This window comes from Haliotis cracherodii, unplaced genomic scaffold (assembly GCF_022045235.1).
Source record: "Haliotis cracherodii isolate W230 unplaced genomic scaffold, xgHalCrac1.p SCAF_20, whole genome shotgun sequence".
NCBI lineage: Eukaryota > Metazoa > Mollusca > Gastropoda > Lepetellida > Haliotidae > Haliotis > Haliotis cracherodii.
The window spans coordinates 7,010,286-7,029,793 of NW_027266276.1; the positions used below are offsets into that span (position 1 = coordinate 7,010,286).

Below are 19,508 nucleotides of genomic sequence, written 5' to 3' on the forward strand. Positions count from 1 at the left end.
GGATTGTCTGGTCCAAACTCTATTATTTACAGACCGCCATCATCTAGCTGGAATACTGCTGAGTGGGCGTTAAACAACAAACAAACATGTTTAATACCAACAGCTAACAAACCAGAGAACACGAGTGACAATCGTTAATTGATTTCTTCTTTTGTTAACATCTTTCCCAGTCACTGAGTAACACCTCATAAAGTAGAACTTTTTATTAGTCGAAGGCCTTTCACATCAGAAGGACCGCCCTAGGCAGTGACAAGGATATCTATTACAGCAGTGTTCAGCATTATCTCCCACTGGATAAGTCTACATGTACACAAGCATGACTCGAGGACAAAAATAGACCTGGGTTCATATAGCGTACTGCCCACTAGTGAGTAACCGACAGCTAGAAATGCAACCTCATTCTTTTCAGACTAGTCATTGAATTTGTTTACCATGTTTCCACTAATAATGGGTTGACAAAAACTTCTACAAAAAGTCATTGACTCAAGTCAAAATAGTGCAGTTTAACCTTTGTATGTACAATTGCTTTTTGGTCAACATGTAAGTTTGAAATCGGGTAATAAAACTAACTTGATTTTTTTCTTTTTTAGGGTCATAGGAATCCATAAAAAAAAATATTTAAATCTCGCCTAAATTTTATTGGTAAATACAATTATTAGGTTCTCATTGTTTTTCATTTGAACAGGTGACAGATCCAAACTGTTCAGATAAGATTTAGACTTGCAGGGCCCCATATATGTGTGTCCAGTACATGCTGCAGAAATGTGTGTCCAGTACATGCTGCTGAAATGTGTGTCCGTTACATGAAGCAGAAATGTGTGTCCGTTACATGAAGCAGAAATGTGTGTCCGTTACATGCTGCAGAAATGTGTGTCCAGTACATGCTGCAGAAATGTGCGTCCGGTACATGATGCAGAAATGTGTGTCCGTTACATGATACAGAAATGTGTGTCCAGTACATGATGCAGAAATGTGTGTCCGTTACATGATGCAGAAATGTGTGTCCGGTACATGATGCAGAAATGTGTGTCCCTTACATGAAGCAGAAATGTGTGTCCGTTACATGAAGCAGAAATGTGTGTCCGTTACATGATGCAGAAATGTGTGTCCGGTACATGATGCAGAAATGTGTGTCCAGTACATGATGCAGAAATGTGTGTCCAGTACATGATGCAGAAATGTGTGTCCAGTACATGATGCAGAAATGTGTGTCCGGTACATGATGCAGAAATGTGTGTCCGTTACATGATGCAAAAATGTGTGTCCAGTACATGATGCAGAAATGTGTGTCCAGTACATGCTGCTGAAATGTGTGTCCAGTACATGCTGAAGAAAAGTGTGTCCGGTACATGATGCAGAAATGTGTGTCCAGTACATGACGCAGAAATGTGTGTCCGGTACATTATGCAGAAATGTGCGTCCGTTACATGATGCAGAAATGTGTGTGCGTTACATGCTGCAGAAATGTGTGTCCGTTACATGATGCAGAAATGTAAGTCCGGTACATGATGCAGAAATGTGTGTACAGTACATGATGCAGAAATGTGTGTCCGGCACATGATGCAGAAATGTGTGTCCGGCACATGATGCAGAAATGTGTGTCCGTTACATGATGCAGAAATGTGTGTCCGTTACATGAAGCAGAAATGTGTGTCCGTTACATGAAGCAGAAAATTTGTGTCCAGTACATGATGCAGAAATGTGTGTCCAGTACATGATGCAGAAATGTGTGTCCGTTACATGATGCAGAAATGTGTGTCCGGTACATGACGCAGAAATAAGCGTCCGGTACATGATGCTGAAATGTGTGTCCTGTACATGATGCAGAAATGTGTGTCCGGTACATGACGCAGAAATGTGTGTCCGTTACATGAAGCAGAAATGTGTGTCCGTTACATGAAGCAGAAATGTGTGTCCGATACATGAAGCAGAAAATGTGTGTCCAGTACATGATGCAGAAATGTGTGTCCAGTACATGATGCAGAAATGTGTGTCCCTTACATGAAGCAGAAATGTGTGTCCGTTACATGAAGCAGAAATGTGTGTCCGATACATGAAGCAGAAAATGTGTGTCCAGTACATGATGCAGAAATGTGTGTCCAGTACATGATGCAGAAATGTGTGTCCGTTACATGATGCAGAAATGTGTGTCCGGTACATGACGCAGAAATGTGCGTCCGGTACATGATGCTGAAATGTGTGTCCGTTACATGATGCAGAAATGTGTGTCCGTTACATGACGCAGAAATGTGTGTCCGTTACATGAAGCAGAAAATTTGTGTCCAGTACATGATGCAGAAATGTGTGTCCAGTACATGATGCAGAAATGTGTGTCCGTTACATGATGCAGAAATGTGTGTCCGGTACATGACGCAGAAATGTGCGTCCGGTACATGATGCTGAAATGTGTGTCCTGTACATGATGCAGAAATGTGTGTCCGGTACATGAAGCAGAAATGTGTGTCCGTTACATGAAGCAGAAATGTGTGTCCGTTACATGAAGCAGAAATGTGTGTCCGATACATGAAGCAGAAAATGTGTGTCCAGTACATGATGCAGAAATGTGTGTCCAGTACATGATGCAGAAATGTGTGTCCCTTACATGAAGCAGAAATGTGTGTCCGTTACATGAAGCAGAAATGTGTGTCCGATACATGAAGCAGAAAATGTGTGTCCAGTACATGATGCAGAAATGTGTGTCCAGTACATGATGCAGAAATGTGTGTCCGTTACATGATGCAGAAATGTGTGTCCGGTACATGACGCAGAAATGTGCGTCCGGTACATGATGCTGAAATGTGTGTCCGTTACATGATGCAGAAATGTGTGTCCGTTACATGACGCAGAAATGTGTGTCCGTTACATGAAGCAGAAATGTGTGTCCGTTACATGAAGCAGAAAATGTGTGTCCAGTACATGATGCAGAAATGTGTGTCCGTTACATGATGCAGAAATGTGTGTCCGTTACATGCTGCAGAAATGTGTGTCCGTTACATGATGCAGAAATGTGTGTCCGGTACATGACGCAGAAATGTGCGTCCGGTACATGATGCAGAAATGTGTGTCCGTTACATGATGCAGAAATGTGTGTCCGGTACATGACGCAGAAATGTTCGTCCGGTACATGCTGCAGAAATGGGTGTCCGTTACATGATGCAGAAATATGTGTCCGGTACATGATGCAGAAATGTGCGTCCAGTGCACACAAAGGCATAGTATGGACGCAAAAAATATATACATATATTGCGTCCCAAGGGACACACAACAATATTCATTGTACAAAATTCTTGACAAGAAAAATATGGCTCCTGTAGTAAAAGTAAGTATTATATCTTACAGTACACGACACCACGTCCTTACTTTACAGGACCCTCATATTTCCTGTAAGGACCTTGAAATTAGTAATTAGAGTCCTCTGGATCTGTAGTTTTGTAGGTCAAGGCAAAACCCAAGTCATCTGACTTTATACTTGTTGTTTTATCACAAGCCTGCGATGTTTGGATGATATTTTTTAACATTATCCAATAAATTGCGGTTGTCATGATAGAATATGATTTATCACAAATCATGTAAAAAAAAACAGATATGAAACATTAAAACCTGAAACATATAATGAAGTGTTTCAAGGGAGAATCTTTTTTAGGCTGTAGTCAACAATGTTCCAGCCAAATATTAGTAGCCTTGAAATAATGGAGACTTGGCCAGACAAGTCCTATGATTACACTGCAGAAGCCTGTGCATTGGTGAAAAAGATGAAACACTCCAAATGAAGGCAAAGACACGAATGACTATAATTCATTTGACCGATGTTACTTTTCAGAGTGGAAATCGCTGAATGTCCTTTCAATTTCATCATATATCAGTGGCCATTTACAACAATTATATTTCAGCTAATAATAATAATGGCAATGTGCATAATTATAATGCACCAAATCCACACCATCAAGCAAGCTCAAGGACTACCTTATTACTTGATCAGTGTGCACTCGACTTTCATTCTCAGCTCCCTGGGGAGAATACAACCCAAGCAGCCTGTGAGGCACTAGATAGTTAACAGTCACATTACCATCTCATCCTACCAGGTACCCATTCATTGGTGAACAGAAAAATATTTCAAACAAAATCACTTGACTAAAGAGACACTACTTGTGCTGAATGTGCTTCAGCGTGGAGCAGGACCGAAGCCCTAGAAACTCTCAGGAGTCAAGCTTCCAACACAAAGTCACCCATCTGACACTGCGACCATCTCATTTAAAACATGTTCACTGTACACATGACCACGTACCACCACTTACTGAGAGACCTGTTCACTGTACACATGACCACGTACCACCACTTACTGAGAGACCTGTTCACTGTACACATGACCACGTACCACCACTTACTGAGAGACCTGTTCACTGTACACATGACCACGTACCACCACTTACTGAGAGACCTGTTCACTGTACACATGACCACGTACCACCACTTACTGAGAGACCTGTTCACTGTACACATGACCACGTACCACCACTTACTGAGAGGCCTGTTCACTGTACACATGACCACATACCACCACTTACTGAGAGACCTGTTCACTGTACACATGACCACGTACCACCACTTACTGAGAGACCTGTTCACTGTACACATGACCACGTACCACTTACTGAGAGACCTGTTCACTGTACACATGACCACGTACCACCACTTACTGAGAGATCTGTTCACTGTACACATGACCACGTACCACCACTTACTGAGAGACCTGTTCACTGTACACATGACCACGTACCACTTACTGAGAGACCTGTTCACTGTACACATGACCACGTACCACCACTTACTGAGAGACCTGTTCACTGTACACATGACCACGTACCACCACTTACTGAGAGACCTGTTCACTGTACACATGACCACGTACCACCACTTACTGAGAGACCTGTTCATTGTACACATGACCACGTACCACCACTTACTGAGAGACCTGTTCACTGTACACATGACCACGTACCACCACTTACTGAGAGACCTGTTCACTGTACACATGACCACGTACCACCACTTACTGAGAGACCTGTTCACTGTACACATGACCACGTACCACCACTTACTGAGAGACCTGTTCATTGTACACATGACCACGTACCACCACTTACTGAGAGACCTGTTCACTGTACACATGACCACGTACCACCACTTACTGAGAGACCTGTTCACTGTACACATGACCACGTACCACCACTTACTGAGAGACCTGTTCACTGTACACATGACCACGTACCACCACTTACTGAGAGACCTGTTCACTGTACACATGACCACGTACCACCACTTACTGAGAGACCTGTTCACTGTACACATGACCACGTACCACCACTTACTGAGAGACCTGTTCACTGTACACATGACCACGTACCACCACTTACTGAGAGACCTGTTCACTGTACACATGACCACGTACCACCACTTACTGAGAGACCTGTTCACTGTACACATGACCACGTACCACCACTTACTGAGAGACCTGTTCACTGTACACATGACCACGTACCACCACTTACTGAGAGACCTGTTCATTGTACACATGACCACGTACCACCACTTACTGAGAGACCTGTTCATTGTACACATGACCACGTACCACCACTTACTGAGAGACCTGTTCACTGTACACATGACCACATACCACCACTTACTGAGAGACCTGTTCACTGTACACATGACCACGTACCACCACTTACTGAGAGACCTGTTCACTGTACACATGACCACGTACCACCACTTACTGAGAGACCTGTTCACTGTACACATGACCACGTACCACCACTTACTGAGAGACCTGTTCACTGTACACATGACCACGTACCACCATTTACTGAGAGACCTGTTCACTGTACACATGACCACGTACCACCACTTACTGAGAGACCTGTTCATTGTACACATGACCACGTACCACCACTTACTGAGAGACCTGTTCATTGTACACATGACCACGTACCACCACTTACTGAGAGACCTATTCACTGTACACATGACCACGTACCACCACTTACTGAGAGACCTGTTCACTGTACACATGACCACGTACCACCACTTACTGAGAGACCTGTTCATTGTACACATGACCACGTACCACCACTTACTGAGAGACCTGTTCATTGTACACATGACCATGTACCACCACTTACTGAGACCTGTTCATTGTACACATGACCACGTACCACCACTTACTGAGAGACCTGTTCATTGTACACATGACCACGTACCACCACTTACTGAGAGACCTGTTCACTGTACACATGACCACGTACCACCACTTACTGAGAGACCTGTTCACTGTACACATGACCACGTACCACCACTTACTGAGAGACCTGTTCACTGTACCTATGACCACGTACCACCACTTACTGAGAGACCTGTTCACTGTACACATGACCACGTACCACTTACTGAGAGACCTGTTCACTGTACACATGACCACGTACCACCTCTTACTGAGAGACCTGTTTACTGTACACGACCACGTACCACCACTTACTGAGAGACCTGTTCACTGTACACATGACCACGTACCACCTCTTACTGAGAGACCTGTTCACTGAACACATGACCACGTACCACCACTTACTGAGAGACCTGTTCACTGTACACATGACCACGTACCACCACTTACTGAGAGACCTGTTCACTGAACACATGACCACGTACCACCACTTACTGAGAGACCTGTTCACTGAACACATGACCACGTACCACCATTTACTGAGAGACCTGTTCACTGTACACATGACCACGTACCACCACTTACTGAGAGACCTGTATACTGTACACATGACCACATACCACCACTTACTGAGAGACCTGTTCACTGTACACATGACCACGTACCACCTCTTACTGAGAGACCTGTTCACTGAACACATGACCACGTACCACCACTTACTGAGAGACCTGTTCACTGTACACATGACCACGTACCACCACTTACTGAGAGACCTGTTCACTGAACACATGACCACGTACCACCACTTACTGAGAGACCTGTTCACTGAACACATGACCACGTACCACCACTTACTGAGAGACCTGTTCACTGTACACATGACCACGTACCACCACTTACTGAGAGATCTGTTCACTGTACACATGACCACGTACCACCACTTACTGAGAGACCTGTTCACTGAACACATGACCACGTACCACCACTTACTGAGAGACCTGTTCATTGTACACATGACCATGTACCACCACTTACTGAGACCTGTTCATTGTACACATGACCACGTACCACCACTTACTGAGAGACCTGTTCATTGTACACATGACCACGTACCACCACTTACTGAGAGACCTGTTCACTGTACACATGACCACGTACCACCACTTACTGAGAGACCTGTTCACTGTACACATGACCACGTACCACCACTTACTGAGACCTGTTCACTGTACACATGACCACGTACCATCACTTACTGAGAGACCTGTTCACTGTACACATGACCACGTACCACCACTTACTGAGAGACCTGTTCACTGTACACATGACCACGTACCACCACTTACTGAGAGACCTGTTCACTGTACACATGACCACGTACCTCCACTTACTGAGAGACCTGTTCACTGTACACATGACCACGTACCATCACTTACTGAGAGACCTGTTCACTGTACACATGACCACGTACCACCACTTACTGAGAGACCTGTTCACTGTACACATGACCACGTACCACCACTTACTGAGAGACCTGTTCACTGTACACATGACCACGTACCACCACTTACTGAGAGACCTGTTCACTGTACACATGACCACGTACCATCACTTACTGAGAGACCTGTTCACTGTACACATGACCACGTACCACCACTTACTGAGAGACCTGTTCACTGTACACATGACCACGTACCACCACTTACTGAGAGACCTGTTCACTGTACACATGACCACGTACCACCACTTACTGAGAGACCTGTTCACTGTACACATGACCACGTACCACCACATACTGAGAGACCTGTTCACTGTACACATGACCACGTACCACCACATACTGAGAGACCTGTTCACTGTACACATGACCACGTACCACCACTTACTGAGAGACCTGTATACTGTACACATGACCACGTACCACCACTTACTGAGAGACCTGTTCACTGTACACATGACCATGTACCACCATTTACTGAGAGACCTGTTCACTGTACACATGACCACGTACCACCACATACTGAGAGACCTGTTCACTGTACACATGACCACGTACCACCACTTACTGAGAGACCTGTATACTGTACACATGACCACGTACCACCACTTACTGAGAGACCTGTATACTGTACACATGACCACGTACCACCACATACTGAGAGACCTGTTCACTGTACACATGACCACGTACCACCACTTACTGAGAGACCTGTATACTGTACACATGACCACGTACCACCACTTACTGAGAGACCTGTTCACTGTACACATAACCATGTACCACCATTTACTGAGAGACCTGTTCACTGTACACATGACCACGTACCACCACATACTGAGAGACCTGTTCACTGTACACATGACCACGTACCACCACTTACTGAGAGACCTGTTCACTGTACACATGACCACGTACCACCACTTACTGAGAGACCTGTTCACTGTACACATGACCACGTACCACCACTTACTGAGAGACCTGTTCACTGTACACATGACCACGTACCACCACTTACTGAGAGACCTGTTCACTGTACAAATGACCACGTACCACCACTTACTGAGAGACCTGTTCACTGTACACATGACCACGTACCACCACTTACTGAGAGACCTGTTCACTGTACAAATGACCACGTACCACCACTTACTGAGAGACCTGTTCACTGTACACATGACCACGTACCACCACTTACTGAGAGACCTGTTCACTGTACACATGACCACGTACCACCACTTACTGAGAGACCTGTTCACTGTACACATGACCACGTACCACCTCTTACTGAGAGACCTGTTCACTGTACACATGACCACGTACCACCACTTACTGAGAGACCTGTTCACTGTACACATGACCACGTACCACTTACTGAGAGACCTGTTCACTGTACACATGACCACGTACCACCACTTACTGAGAGACCTGTTCACTGTACACATGACCACGTACCTCCACTTACTGAGAGACCTGTTCACTGTACACATGACCACGTACCACCACTTACTGAGAGACCTGTTCACTGTACACATGACCACGTACCACTTACTGAGAGACCTGTTCACTGTACACATGACCACGTACCACTTACTGAGAGACCTGTTCACTGTACACATGACCACATACCACCACTTACTGAGAGACCTGTTCACTGTACACATGACCACGTACCACCACTTACTGAGAGACCTGTTCACTGTACACATGACCACGTACCACCACTTACTGAGAGACCTGTTCACTGTACACATGACCACGTACCACCACTTACTGAGAGACCTGTTCACTGTACACATGACCACGTACCACCACTTACTGAGAGACCTGTTCACTGTACACATGACCACGTACCACCATTTACTGAGAGACCTGTTCATTGTACACATGACCACGTACCACCACTTACTGAGAGACCTGTTCACTGTACACATGACCACGTACCACCACTTACTGAGAGACCTGTTCACTGTACACATGACCACGTACCACCACTTACTGAGAGACCTGTTCACTGTACACATGACCACGTACCACCACTTACTGAGAGACCTGTTCACTGTACACATGACCACGTACCACCTCTTATTGAGAGACCTGTTCACTGTACACATGACCACGTACCACCACTTACTGAGAGACCTGTTCACTGTACACATGACCACGTACCACCTCTTACTGAGAGACCTGTTCACTGTACACATGACCACGTACCACCACTTACTGAGAGACCTGTTCACTGTACACATGACCACGTACCACCACTTACTGAGAGACCTGTTCACTGTACACATGACCACGTACCACCACTTACTGAGAGACCTGTATACTGTACACATGACCACGTACCACCACTTACTGAGAGACCTGTATACTGTTGGGTCAGATAATACTTATAACTCAAAGCATAACACATTTTATCGAAACACATCAACCGACAGCAAATAATCAGGCATCTGGATTCTGGTACACCTAAGGGAGGCAACTCTGCACAGCACCTTAGATACTGGACTACCCATTCCCTTCCTATCTTGAAACACTCAAATGACGCAGAATGTGTATATTAAACATTCTTACCTAAATTCTGCCGTGGCTTGAAAAGATTCTTGCTCCGTGATAGAAAAGACACAGAGAAAACCTTCCCCACTACGAAAGTAATTATCCCGAATTGCTGCGTAGTCCTCCTGTCCGGCAGTGTCTAGGATGTCAATCTGCACCTCCTCTCCATCCAGGACTACCTTCTTTCGATACGAGTCGGCTTTTGTCGGTTCGTAATCCTCTACAAACTGAAGCAAAGAAAGCATCAAGACTTTGAGTAAAACAGCTTCTGAATCTATCACTAGAGTAATGTGTGAGACCAATTTCTGCAATATTCCAGCCATTATTACACTTGGAGGACACGAGGCTTCACATCAAAACAGTAACATTTTAAATCTGACCAGCCTAGTAAGAACCTTGTTGACTGGAGCTGCCATTATCATTCCCTCATTACAACCCCTCTTTCCACATAATGGAAGCAAACTTCAAATCACGTCCATGAGGACTTTCATCATCAGCTTTAATTGGATACACAGGAAAATCTCTTATTTCTGATTGGTATACAATTTTCTTTGAAGTCAAAACAGTGCTATTGACAATATCTAAAATTAATTATGCAAATTGAAAACTAAAACCTTATTTGTCGCCCTGAATCTTAAATTACCTCCCCTTTAAAGAAACATATCCAATTAAACCTGGAATGCCTTACAATGCATATTGTAACAGCTCAAGGGTTGATCTAGGATCTTAAATTAAGTGCTCCTTGTAGGAAAATTGGGAAAAGAATTGATCTTATTTCCTTAATTCAGAGGTATTTTAACATTGTATTTTGAGTTTGCATTGCCATTATATAGAACAAAGCATTAAAACCTCTCTCTATTTTTTGGTCTCTTATTAATTAACCACCATGTTATAAAATTAGTTTTTAGTTATATATATTAACATGAATATGGAATTTTAAAATTTCAATTTGGGAATTTTTAATGACATTTCGGTTGATGTGGAGCAGAATATCATCCCTGAGCAGTCTGAATAAACCCTGTACCTTCACTCTGATCTTCACAACTGTAGTATTTCAATGACAAAATTCAACTCTTACCTCATCATACATAAACTGTAATGTTAATGCTGACTTTCCCACGCCTCCACTTCCAACCATGATGACTTTATGTATCACCGCCGGTTGCTGCGTTTTAGCCTTCGACATGATGTCTCGATTGTCCCGGGTTTTCTTTGGCCAACAGCTAAACATGGTGGAAAAGGGGAGGAAAATTAGACTTGTGAAACGTATGCAGGTCCGGACAGACAGACAGACCTCAGAGAACACGAGACAGCCCTACTGTGACAAATCCAGCATGATCTAATACACATTCTAGTATAAATAATGAGATAATTTTAGCTCTGCCGGTAGAGGCTGTCTTCCTGCAACTGGTTGTCACTGTGAGAACAACGTAGAGATGGTGCTAGACCTTTGGAGAAAATCAATAATGTGCAAAGCAACAATGCCAATATCTTTCTTCCACATATAGGCTCAGTCAAAAAGTGCCAGATCGGCACTTCTGCAGAGTACAGAGCACTATTTCTGGAACCAGTAGCAATGACATAAGGCCTTGGGGTTACGGCACAACCAATCATCTTGAACATGTTGAAGAAATGGCTGGATTATAATTAGCCAATTCATAATATCTGTACAAAGAACATCAATGGATAGCAAGGATTTTCGTGAATGACAACAAACTGATCATTAATACAATACTGGAACATTCAATTTTACAGAAAGAAAAAAAAGAAAAAAATATTAATTTCATATTACAATGATAATAGTAGTCATAACATAAAGAGAAAAACAAACATGGCATATATCTACAGTATAAAAAAAATGTAACCCAAGATGCAAAACAGCCATTTTGTTTGAAATGTTGGCCAAGTAGCGCTATGAATTTCCAATATGGTTCCATTTGGATACAGCATGAATCATTGAATCATTGAATCATTATTGATTTTATATGTGAGTCACAGGAGAGACTATCATTGCAACAGCAGCGACAGTAACAACATACAACACAGGCTTCATCAAAATAGGCAATGTTGCAGTTCTTTTTGTTAATTCTTGTTATCAGTGTCAGGCAGTGTTAAAAAATCAGCAGTGTTTGAACCAAGCATGAAAGTCCTTCTCATGACCCCAATGTAACAGTTAAAGATGTTTTCATGAGATTCAAATTCTACAGTAGCAAACCTCAACATGCTTAAGGAACCACCCCCACCCCCACCCCCACCCCCTTAATTTGAGCCCTGCATTACCCTGAAGACATCCTAATTTTGAAACGTGAACGTTACAGGTTGAGTGAGTGAGTGAGTGTGTTGGGTTTTACGCCGCTTTTAGCAATATTCCAGCAATATCACGACAGGGGACACCAGAAATGGGCTTCACACATTGTACCCATGTGGGGAATCGAACCTGGGTTTTCGGTGTGACGAGCGAATGCTTTAACCACTAGTCTACCCGACCGCCGCTGTTACAGGTTGAGGGGACCCTAGTTTCCAGTATTATTGGAGCACATCCCCCAAATCCCTCTGAAGTCTGAACACTGTTGTAACCAGTTAGTAATAAAATCGTTGATCCTTGTGCGGTTGGGCAAAGTATTTAATTACAATTTCGTTAAATTATCATCATGATCATGATCACAAATCTATAAAGCTACAACAAACATCAGGCCAGGGCAATTAAACAGAGATTATTAGCCAGTTAGCTAGGCAAGTTTCAGTGTCATAAACATCATATTTTGTGAATACATATGTATCCTGTTAGTCACCTCTTACGACAAGCATAGTCACCTATTTCTACAAGCATAGTCACCTATTTCTACAAGCATAGTCACCTATTTCGACAAGCATAGTCACCTATTTCGACAATCATAGTCACCTATTTCTACAAGCATAGTCACTTATTTCGACAAGCATAGTCACCTATTTCTACAAGCATAGTCACCTGTTTCTACAAGCATAGTCACCTATTTCTACAAGCATAGTCACCTATTTCTACAAGCATAGTCACTTATTTCGACAAGCATAGTCACCTATTTCTACAAGCACAGTCACCTATTTCGACAAGCATAGTCACCTATTTCGACAAGCATAGTCACCTATTTCGACAAGCATAGTCACCTATTTCGACAAGCATGGGTTGCTGAAGACCGATTCTACCTCGGATCTTCACTGGTCAATATGTGGATCTAGAAGAATGTGTAACACAGTGTTAGGGTCATGGGAAGGGCCCATTGATTTTCAGGCTTAATTTCAAACACTGATCAGCATTCACAATTAAAGTGGTTCCTGGGGTCACTGTGGTCTGCCTCTATAGTATTTGAATCTCAAGACCCCATAAATCTGGAATTTTTAACATCAGAGTTCACACTCCCCAACATCGAATTTCATTCTGAATTCCATCTACTGCTGATGGTATATCAAGATTAACATTATCATGTGACCAGAGAGCAGAAATTTGAATCAAATGATTCCAGTCAAACCATTTTTTTCTTGTTCGGTTTAACACCACTCAGCAATATTCCAGCTATATGACAGCGGTCTGTAAATAATCATGTTTGGACCAGACAATCCAGTGATTGACATCATGCGCATCAATCTGCAACAATCTTGGAATGGTAGACAAACTTAACCTCCAGGTCACGGCATGTGTGCAGGGGCTTTCCTATTGTGTGACAGTATATATACTCAAATACTATGGGAGCAAACCTCAAAGACCCCAGTGAGTGAGTGTGTGAGTACGGTTTTACGCTGCTTTTAGCAATATTCCAGCAATATCACGGCGGGGGACACCAGAAATGGGCTTCACACATTGTACTCATGTTGGGAATTGAACCCAGGTCTTCGGCGTGACGAGCGAACGCTTTAACCACTAGGCTACCCGAACGCCCCCAAGGACCCCAGTGAGTGGGTATTGTTTTACGCCGCTTTAAGCAATATTCCAGCAACATCACGACGGGGGACACCAGAAAATGGGCTTCACATATTGTAACCATGTGGGGAATCGAAGCTGGGTCTTTGGTGTGACGAATGAATACATTTAACCACGAGGCTACCCAACCGCCCTTCAAGGACCCCAGGATCCCCCTTACTTAAAATGGCCAAAAACGTTTATATCCACTTGCCCTAACAGAGCTCTTACCATCATTTTCAGTACAAGTTAGTGTAATTATATGTACTTTTTTCGGCTGTATATCACCATTATTCCAACTATATGAAAGTCATCCATCTATAATCCAGTCTGGCAAAGACAATACAGTGATTGACATCATGAGCATCGACCTATTGGGAAACAATGCCGAGCATCAACCAAGTCGACGAGTCTGACCACCCTGTCCCTTAAGTTGCCTCTTACAACAAGCAGAGGTTGCTGAATATCAATTCTAACCCAGACCTTCACGGGTATTATGATCTATCATAGGCTAAGCTTACTACTACTAGACCCTACTACTACATTTGGGATTTGGACAAATGGTTGAAGTCGCAGATAGTAGATACAACGATATATATGCCATAGGTCACAGTGACATGAAACTTTGACCCGGACAACCAGCGGTTGATAGAGTCAGTATGTGTGAGCGAGTGAATGAGGTTTTAAGCTTCAGCAGCATACAAAACAAGAGATGTCAAAGATTCACATCGGGAATACAGCTCATTTCTGATTTTTTAGATGTGGGGAGAAAATTACAAGTCCCTCTAGATTTTCACTTGGCTCGAACTAATGGACTAGAGGTCATGGTCAACCCAGGGTACAAGAGGTTAAACTCAATTCAACATCATACAGTGTTTCCGTTTACCGGTAATTACCATATTTTTACCAGTAAAACTAGGCATGGACAGGGAAATCTTGTGACTGCTGGTCCCTGTGGACCAGCAAATAAGGTATCTTGTAAATCTTTGTTGTTGAACAATACACTGTCGATAATCAAATAAGTATATTTTTCTAACGAAGTCAGCTTGTCTATTATCATCAGGGTTTCCCATTGTCTATTTTTCGTGCAAGAAACTTATATTTTGCTTTGCTTCAAGGTTAAACATCTATTTGTAGTGACTTAAGTATCAATCAAAGTGAAATATTCAAAATAAAAATGTGTAAATGATGTGCAGATCTAAATAAGTTCCTTCAGAAATATACTACATTAAAATTGTTGTTGAAAGAATTAAAACCAGTTAAATTTCATACCACTTTAATTTGTTCAAAGTTTGAACTGACAAAAATTGGGTTGGACTGGTAATTTTCAGAATTGCCATTCCACTGGGACTGCCAGTTTCAAAAGCCAGTGAGAACACTGATCATCAGCGTAATATGTGATGAAAGGAACGGCCATCTTTTCTACTTACCACCGTGTAAGCATGCATTACAGTAAGGGAATAATTACATATCAATTAGCCAGGTGGCAGCATGAACTTCCCTGGTGATCCCCCACCAAGTCACTCCTACCTCACTGAGGATGTCAGGACTCACAACTCAACGATGCATCTCCGTCTTACACCTGATGATACACGATATGTTTGTCCATGAACAAAATCCTTCTTTGAGGCTGTTTCAAGTTTCTACAAGTAAAAGATAGGGAGTTCTGCACAAGGCCGATTTATTGGCCGATCCTTATACCTCTCAGGGTTAGAAACTAACATTTTTAGTCCACTAGTCCTTATCATGATAACATATAGCAAAACCCTTAAAAATGGCAAATTTCTACTAGTCCTTATGATACCTTAACTATTGGGCAGTTTGGCCAGGACTACAGGACTAGTGCCAATTTTTAACACTGCCCCACTGCCCAACACAAAATAAAAGGCAAAATTTGATTGCATACCATACTTAATACCAGAGCTCCAGATAAGCTGCGTATCTGCGTGAAATATGCATCAGAAATGCAGAAATACACAGTAAAATATAATCCAAGCGTATCAAGTACGCAACGAACATTACAGATACGCTACAAAAATAAAACTTGTGTGTATCAACAAAATATTATGAAGTAACTCTGCGTATTCAATTACCAAATCAGCAACTTATTTTGAAATTATAAACGGGCATTCCGTCAACCTTGCCAAACTCCACGATGACAGTTACGTCATGATCATTTGGCATGACACTTTCTTGTGGAAGTATCGTGGTATTTTTTAGTCCTATAAAGCTCTCAAACCCACACGACACCAGTTTGCAGGGACTAGATGAAAAGTGTTTTTAAATATTTAACTTAAATACCCACATGTGTAAAAACTAGTGGGTAACAGAAATTTGAATAGCAAGATAGAATTACTGATACCCAGTGATTTTAAAATGCTTATCTGGAGCTCTGTAATACTAGAAATCAGGGGTAGATTTACCAACAAATTTGTTTGTAGCCAGCAGGCCTTGGTCCTTTTAAACGTCACTGGCCCTCTCCAAACTAACTGGTTGAGGCCATGAGTGGCCAAACCGGAGGTCCCATAGCCACTTAGCAAGGCTCTGAAAATATCTCGTCCCTAAAATGTTTTTTTCCTGCACTCTTGAGATTAAATCTTGCTTTCCATTTGCCTCATTTTATGATGATTTATGAGTGAGTGAGTGAGTTGGGTTTAACGTTGCTTTTAACAGTATTCCAGACATATCACAGCGTGTCAGCTGAATGTGGGAGGAAAGCCCGAAGTCATGCAGGTCTCAGACAAGCACGGGTATGGTGCTGACAAACCTAGAAACATAATCAGGGCGAACCGGGATTCTAACTCACAATCATAGGTTTCTGGCGTGCCCAAGGGACACAACTATGCACAGCGAATCGCGGGTTATAAAACGACCTGGCCACCCATGACCCCATGATGATTTATGAGAAAATAAAGTTATTGTACACAACATTACAAAATGGTGGCCGGTTGTCATTCCACAATGATGACCCAATTAAAAATATTAAATCTACATGGAGAAGGGGTGAAAGTTTGACTAGCCAGATGTTCATCTTCTTTACGTTTTAGCAAGCCCTTTGTTATTTTAACTGGCCACAGGCCAATGGACCCCTGGAAATGATTTTAAAATAACCTGGTTGACAGAAACAACCACTTGCAAGCCTGGCCACATGAAACATGAATGGTGCAAATTAAATATTGCGATATGTATCTCAGCCTCAGAGGTTCTGTGCTCTGAATTAGTCCAGAAGTCTCACAGAAACCATATTTCACTTGTCCTCAGAGTTTGTAGCTAGTCCTGCTTGAACACAACAAAAAGGTTTACTATGCTAACATTTTCTGTCAGTTTTATTCTGTTTGTAGCAAAATTGAACATTCAGCCACTAGAAATTGGTACCAGTCTTGCCAAACTGCCCAAGATTAAGTTATCAAAAGGACTAGTAGAAATTTGCCATATTTAAGGGTTTTGTTATATGTTATCATCATAAGGGCCAGAGGCCTAAAAATGTTAGTTTCTACCGCTGACATTGAGAACTGGTTCAGATTATAGCCCTCAAATGCTACCAGTCAATGGTGACTACCATCACTGGATTTTCATTTGTCCTAGTAGCCTTTGGCGAGATGACTAGTGTGAATTTCGAAGGCTGCTATCATGACGTAAGCTTCGGGAGATATCAATGCATTAGGCAGGTGTATCGTGACACCTTAGTAGATTTACTGTCACAGCTAAGCTTACTAGACTAAAGAGGTTTTACTGAATCAAGCTAGTGAGACAAGCCGTATTACAGCTTTGAGACAATAGCCTGTAAACAACCAAGTCGTGGCCAGACAATCCGGTGACTGACCGAATGGGCTATACCCTTAAGGTGCACAATCAACCAAGTCACTGAACCTGACCACCAAATCCACATTGTCGCTTCAATTGAAAAGCATAGTTGCTAGGAATCTTATCTATCCCCAAATCCCCAAAATAAGGAATGGAATTTGATCCTCAAAATGACAAGAGCCAGAAGAGTGAGTGAGTGAGTGAGTGAGTGAGTGAGGGAGTATGGTGTTACACTTTTAGCAATATTTCAGCAACATCACGGAGGGGACACCAGAAAAGGGTTTCACACATTGATCGGCGTGACAAGCAAATGCTTCAACCACTAGGCTACTGCACCACCCCCTAAACCAGAAGAAAATGAACCCGTTGAAGATACCAGATGAGGGTGGGTCTAGATGCCAAGGAGAGGGTGGGTCTAGATGCCCTGGAGAGGGTGCATTTAGATGCCCAGCAGACGGTGGGTCTAGATGCCCAGGAGATGGTGGGTCTAGATGCCCAGGAGATGGTGGGTCTAGATGCCTAGGAGAGGGTGGGTTTAGATGCCTAGGAGAGGGTGGTCTAGATGCGGCCACACCGTGCAGCTTGGTCAATAGTATGCCATTATGTCACTACATTCATGGTGATATTTGCTCATATGTTCAACTACATGTATACGTGCCACATTTTCCATATATATATTTACATTATACCTTTCGTTTTAAGTAACGCCAGCAGTCAGCTTACTTCCCACAAGAGGACACTCATATATATTTATATGTACACATACACAAGTATCATTAAGTTTTTTGATGAAGTGAGATACCTAATCTGAAAACAAAATTGATCTTGCACTTCAGCAAGATAAACAATGAACAATTTGGGACTTACTCTTATCGGAACATTATCATAGCTAATGGTGTACAACAAATGCGACAGGAAAGTTTTTAGGGATACAGCTGTTAGATAGGTTTCATGCTGACAAACTAATGCTCATAATCAGTATAAATCTTGACCAATGAGAGTGAGTGAGTGAGCGAGGTTTAACGCCGCTTTTAGCAATATTCCAGCAATATCAGGGCGGGGAACACCAGAAATGGGCTTCACACATTGTACCCATGTCGGGAATCAATCCCAGGTGCTCGGCGCGATGATCGAACGCTTTAACCACTAGGCTACCCGACCGCCCCGAACCACAGAGAAGTTTATCCTGCCATGACTAAGGAACACTTCAGCATCGTAAACTACCGGGCCACATCTGACGTGAGTGCAATAACAGTTTATACCAGAATTTAAATCTACCCCAATGGCATTCCGATCAGACTCGTCAAGGATTACATGTTCATCATGATCTGTTATAAGATTGGGATTTCGACATACCAACTCACAGTACAAATACATGACATATGTACAATCACAATGTCAGCAGTCATATAGAGCAGCAGCATTTTCAAGGCAGTTTCAAACTGAAGATGGGAATTTATCGATGTCAACTTCGCTATTATAAGGAACACAATGTT

The 19,508-nt window shown here is 42.7% G+C and overlaps 1 protein-coding gene across 2 annotated transcripts in view; it reads right to left on the minus strand.

Annotated features, from left to right (window-relative positions):
- Positions 1–19,508, minus strand: part of LOC139470264 (ras-related protein Ral-A-like) — a 75,541-nt gene that overhangs the window by 52,503 nt on the left and 3,530 nt on the right. For both annotated transcript variants that reach the window (XM_071252612.1, XM_071252611.1), the window contains exons 2-3: positions 11,353–11,497; positions 10,293–10,501 (exon numbers count right to left, since the gene is read on the minus strand). In XM_071252612.1, coding sequence (XP_071108713.1) covers positions 10,293–10,501; positions 11,353–11,460 — 317 coding nt within the window. In that variant the 5' untranslated portion in view covers positions 11,461–11,497. The remainder of the gene's footprint in view (positions 1–10,292; positions 10,502–11,352; positions 11,498–19,508) is intronic.